Source organism: Nasonia vitripennis, chromosome 2 (assembly GCF_009193385.2).
Source record: "Nasonia vitripennis strain AsymCx chromosome 2, Nvit_psr_1.1, whole genome shotgun sequence".
In the NCBI taxonomy this organism is placed as follows: Eukaryota; Metazoa; Arthropoda; class Insecta; order Hymenoptera; family Pteromalidae; genus Nasonia; species Nasonia vitripennis.
In genome coordinates, this window is record NC_045758.1 from 32,735,539 (window position 1) to 32,741,538 (window position 6,000).

The following is a 6,000-nucleotide window of genomic DNA, read 5'->3' on the forward strand; positions in this document are numbered from 1 at the left end:
GCATCCACGATTTTACGGATTATTAATTCATGATCATCATTGATTATGTTAACCCAAATTTCAATATCTCTGTAAAAGAGCTATTCATTTGAGCGAGGAAATATAATTTGGTAGGACGGACCAGATGAATTTCCGTTAATTCACAGATTTTACGTTTGTTGAAATATCGTTCAACAAAGGGATACGCTACCTCTGGCACCGTGTGATCATATCCGTTGATATGAATCTTTTACGCTCTGGTATTTTTAGCCATTTATTTAAATAAAACGATCTTGTTTCAACATCATTTTTCTGGCAAACAAGAGATAATAATAACTGTATTAGATATGTACGGACGTGCATAATGTATATCTTGCTGACAAAATGCGCCAATGTTGATCATAATAGAATTTACATATTTCATTCCTAATCGTGTTTGAGTGAAAATAGATAATAAAACCATTACGTTTATTGACACAATGCTAACCATTACTATTAAGAACCAAACCGTGGGTGCTAATGGCTCAAAATTAAGATTAAAATTAATCTTATTTGAGGATGTACTTAAAAGAAAGAAGCAAGACCTAAACATTGTACAGCTAATTGATAAAGGAACTTTTTTGAGTTCTTTGAACGTGGAGTAAACGGTATATTTATTTCTTACCGAAAAGGAATTGCGGCATAGACTGCCTTCCCTAATTTAGATCGTTCTAGAGTAAAAGTAACTGGAGTCCCAGTAGCATCAACTTCTCCATTTATTAAAGCATTCATCACTGGTCCATATTTATCACCTTTCTTCCAAATTTCTTTTTCGTGATAGTGCAAGCTAGAATTAGTATATTATGACCAATCAGTGAAACTTATATTCTTCAAAGATTACTGATCCCTCATTATAATCGCACGCTTACGTAAAATTAAACATTTCGGCCAAGGGTACCTACATGCTATACGCAACCTTTACTACAGAGTCTACTTGTTTCTGCTTATAATCTACTAAGTGCTCTTGCAGAGGTAGACTGGCCGGTCTGTCATTTACCTACAGAATATTGTTTTGAAAATAGCTTCAAAGATTAACGATTGAAGATTAACTATTGCTTTTACAATAAATATTATACGCACAAGACCACTTATTTTAAAATCCATACCCTGAAGATTCCATCTCTCCTTTTTTTTTTAAACTTCACCAAGAAATTAAATCCAAAACTCGAATTCCAAGAACCTAATAAAGTTATATTTAGGCTACCTCCACGAATTTTACAAGGGTTATAAACATCATAAAAAATATAATTATTTTTCTCAGGTACACCAATTGCAAAATCAGTGGATAATCCGAAAGAAGTGTCATCTATTAATTCTAAACTTTTGTTAAGACTTTGGCCTATTACTAACCAGTCAAAAGATTCATCAAACATTTTATAGTTTGTTGCCTGAAACGTATAAAAAAAAAATAAAATCCTAAAAGCTAGGTCAAAATAAAAATCTTCTTTTATTATACCTCAGAAAATATAGATGTTACATCTTCGTAATAATAGCATCTCAAGTCTAAAAAGACTCCTATTTTCCAATAAGCTGCATTTGTTATAACCGACAGTTGAATTTTTCTTTCCAGTTTCTAAAATGCAGACTTGATATTCAATTAACTGAATTTTTGAACTAGTTTTAAATCGTCTAGGAGGAAATACAGTTTTCTAATAAGACTATGCAACATTTTAAAAAACCATGATAAAAATTCAGTATTCACCTATTTCATTGATCCAAGTATAACCAATTATCATAGGTGCTTTTTTATATAAAAAGTAATCAATAATGAAGTCATTGTTAATCTTCATACAACACTCACACTTGAGAAAGCAAAATTTCAAAATTAGAATACGGATAAAATAACTCTTCACTATAGTAAATATTATTAGGAATTTCTCATGCTTGAATTCTACGTAAATCAAAATCTTTAGCAACTGTATGCTTCTACGACTTTATGTCTTTATTGAGTACATCCATGCATGTGGATTATGCTTGATAAATAACATTCTTGAAGATTGTATTTTCATATAAATAATTTGTAAGAAAGCTCCGATCGATAGTAGGCGAGCTGAAAGGCGAGACACATTTACATAGTACATTTGTCCAGAAAATTGGATTTTGACACAATAAGTGTTAGACTTACTTGGTTATAAATATGGTATTACATTTGCAATCTTTCTAAGAAGAAAATTGATGGTAAATAATGTTTTGCTTTAGTAAATTAGAAAATCGCATTTAAAATAACTTTTTAATTTAATTCCATAATTACTTATCACGTATATTTTATTCAGGTAATTACAAATGTACATTTTCTGTATACACCCGCATTTTAATAAGCTTATTTAGGTGGATTTTCATCTGGATAATATGCATTTCCTTCTGCTTCTCTCAGTTTTTCTGAAGTATTATTTACGGATTTTATTAGAAATCCAAAACGGATTGATCTGTAAGGTAGTGTTATTAATTTAATTTTAAAAATAAAATCATAAATAACGATACAGCCTTCGTAGAAAATAAAAAGGTTTTACTCAATCCCGTGAGGCTGGAAAAGTATTATTCGATTGAATCAATTTTACTGACTTACCCTTTGCAGTAGGTTGAATATAAAAATTCTATGGATAGCAAAGTACCTGAGACGAGCATGCTGAAAAGTAAAAATATTATAGCTGGTGCAACTTCTTTTATTGTTATGCTATCCGCTGTTAAAACGTCTGTTCGACAAATCGGCTTCCGCGCAGTCCATAAATGGACTTGACGAAATCGTATTCCAACTTCAGAGAGCTTCGTAAACCTAGAAATAAACTCGAGAAACAATGTTTATGAAAGCATAAAATAATATCAACGAGCGCATTTTAAATTTTACAAATTTTTATTTTTCTAGCTGCTACGCGCGATATTATTAGTTTCTTTGAATAATATAAGTTACAATTATAAACTTTTGATTTACCCAGCTCTGAACATTTCGGTTAGCGAACTATTTGCGTGAACAAATAAGGATAATTGTAGTGGTTTAACCAAATGAACTTCTTGTAATTCACAAATCTTGCGATCATCAAAATGGCGTTCGACATAAGGATAACTGATTTCCGGATGAGTATGATACGCAAAACCACCTTGCAATACAAGCGACATTCCCTTTTCTGGGGGCATGAACCTTTGCGATTCTGGGATCTTCATCCACCTATTAATATAGAATGACCTAGTTTCCCATTCGTTATTCTGCAACAAAATAATGACTTTTCCTCCAACTTGTACCATGAGAACCATATATTAGAAAGCAGCGTCTACCTTGATGTGTCGATCAAAGTCGAGCATCGGTTCCGAAGCATATTGAAAATCTGTTTTCCTCAACTCGTGCAAAGAGTCATTGATAAGCGTTATGGGCTCACTCAATCGATTAGAAACAGCACTAGCTAAATAGTAATTAAACAGCATCAAATTGAAAAGTAAAATGTGAAGTATCGCTATTCGACCGGATAAATTGTTGGAAGAAAATTCAGTTCCTTGAAAAGAAGAACGTCAAATTTGATTGAAGCAGCCGCCTCACAGAAATAATAAAAATATTTTAAACGTACCTTGTTGACAAAAAGCACCTACATGGATTATAATGGAACTTAGGTAATTTTCGTAAATGTCTCGGTTGGATAAAATGGATAAAAAAGCGAGTGCATTTATCGACAGTACACTAATAGCGATCGTTAAATACCAAACAGTCGACGATAATGGGAGAAATATATCACGTACGCTTATGCGATCCGACGATGTGCTCCGAAATATGAAACAAGTTCTGAAATCAAGCAAAATTGGCAATTTCAATAGTAATTTCGCAATAATCATCTCGTATTGTATAATGAAATACCGAAATGGCAAGGCCGGATAAACAGCTTTAACTAAATCAAGTCTTTCGATTCTTAACGCATCAGCAGTCCCACTGGCATCGATTTCGCCATTGATCAGAGAAGTCATAACAGGGCCATTTTCGTCACCCTCGTTCCAAACAGTAGTTTCGTTAAATTCTAAACTATAAACATGTACAAACCTTGTGATATGCATTAAGAACGTGATTTGTACGCTATTGCAAAACTATATACGTGAAATTAAACATGTCCGCTAAATGCATCCACATCGCGTATCCAAGTCTTGTCAATCGATCCAAGTGCTTGTAGTTTGGGTCCTGGAGGTATTCCAGCACAGGCACATTCGAAGGCCTGTTCTTGACCTAAAAATATATTTAGAAAACACAACTGGACACGTTTCGACTTTTTTGAAAGGCAAAGAGCAACGTTTACACACCAATCCGCTTATTCTTATCGCCATACCCTCGAGGTTCCATCTGCGCACTTTATTCAACTCGAAAACAATATTCAAACCGCTGCTTTCATTCCAGAAGCCCAGGCGAGTGGTTTTCAGAGTTCCACCTCGTAATTTGCAAGGATTATAAATTTCGTACAGTATGTATTGGTTTTCCTCGAAAATGGCGAGAACGAAATCCGTGGATACGCCGAACGAGTTATCGTTGATCAACGACAAACTTTCATTCAAATCTGAGCCGAGTATGAGCCAATAATACAACTCGTCGAACATTTTGTGGTCTGTCGCCTGCAGGATGTTTGAAACAAGTTAGGTCGTTAGCAACAACGCGATCGTAATATTTTATGAGTACACATCTCTCGCCCCCCTAAATTATTAGCATAGTTTTACCTCGTTAAATGCCATCCTCACATTTTCCGAGAACTGGCATCTCAAATCGATAAATACGCCTAATCTGCGGTGCAAGGCCTTGGCCAGAGACGACAGTTCCATTCTGTTTTCCAATTTCCATATGAGCGATTGCAGCTTCACATCGCTGAACTTTTTTATCAGCTGTACGTCGTCTGAAAATCGATAAAGCTTCTATCAAAACTAACCCGTACCTACTGTATAGATTAATGCACAGGTGCTATTTTTGAATTTTTACTTTCATACTGATCGCACGTAAATCCCACGACGGTCGATGGGGCTCTGTATCGAAAGTACTCGATAATGAATTCGCTGGTACTGTTTTGTTTGCACTGATCAAGCGGGAAAAGGATGATTATGAAAACAAACAACGCCAGGCACTTGAACGCACTTGACATCTTATGAATATTCCGATCACGTCTCATGAGCAGCTCACATCTGTGATTTTAACTTCGACTACGTATATTCAAAGATGATCCAGTTAATTCTGCAGTTCGTCCTTTGGTATATTCTTAGAACTAACATGTATTATTCAAACGTGCTTGTTATCCTGTCAATCGCTCGCGAAGACTAGTTCAATAAAGCAGTCAATCATTACCTGCATTTACCGCTTGAATAAAGTATGAGGTATCCGATAGCTCGGATAAATTATTGATCGTTATGGAATTAAATTTGCAACGTCGAAGTAAAACAAATTAAATTATATCGTATGTGTATACAGTATTAACGAGTAAATAATCCATTGTCCGCTTCACAATAAGAGCCTTGCAAGAGGTACACATTGTCGTCGAGCATATTACAGTCCTCGACATGCCACGTACAAACAGTCCAGCAAATCACACTCATAATAATTTAGCCCGTTGTGCACACACAAGCTACTCTCTCTCTCTTTCTCGCGACAAGCCCCATGGTTTCCAAGCTAAAAGACTATTGCCAAGTCCCCGCAGTCGCAGTTTGTCTACCGCCCCATTCTGTCAGTCGGCTAAAAACTGAATTCTTAATCTCGACGGACGGCGTCGTTGTTATTTTTCCACCTCCGAATCTCCGACCCTTTGTTCATTGAAACGCGCAAGCACAGAGCTTTTCGGGCGAAGTCGCGCAAGAAATTAAAAGTTTAACGCAAGACCATAGCCGGCGGGAGGAGGAAAAATTGGCAAAGCGCCGGGAAGAATTACGATTGGAGCAACTGACCCGCGCATTCACAGCACATAAATAACGCAATTGTACACGCGCCGCAAGCGAACTATGAAAAAGCGCTTCGCTCTCGCGCAAGAAAGCAAT

General features: G+C 35.7%; 1 protein-coding gene across 1 annotated transcript; it reads right to left on the reverse strand.

Moving 5' to 3' along the window:
* Nucleotides 1-2,276: 2,276 nt before the first annotated feature.
* Nucleotides 2,277-5,335, reverse strand: LOC103315868 (ionotropic receptor 75a-like). The gene is made up of 10 exons (XM_031924722.2): nt 4,958-5,335; nt 4,702-4,874; nt 4,294-4,599; nt 4,092-4,219; nt 3,860-4,021; nt 3,576-3,787; nt 3,289-3,503; nt 2,948-3,219; nt 2,585-2,791; nt 2,277-2,444 (listed from the first exon to the last, which is right to left on the reverse strand). The coding sequence occupies exons 1-10, from the start codon at nt 5,142-5,144 to the stop codon at nt 2,339-2,341; spliced, it is 1,968 nt and encodes a 655-aa protein (XP_031780582.1). The 5' UTR covers nt 5,145-5,335; the 3' UTR covers nt 2,277-2,338.
* Between the last annotated feature and the right edge of the window lie 665 nt (nt 5,336-6,000).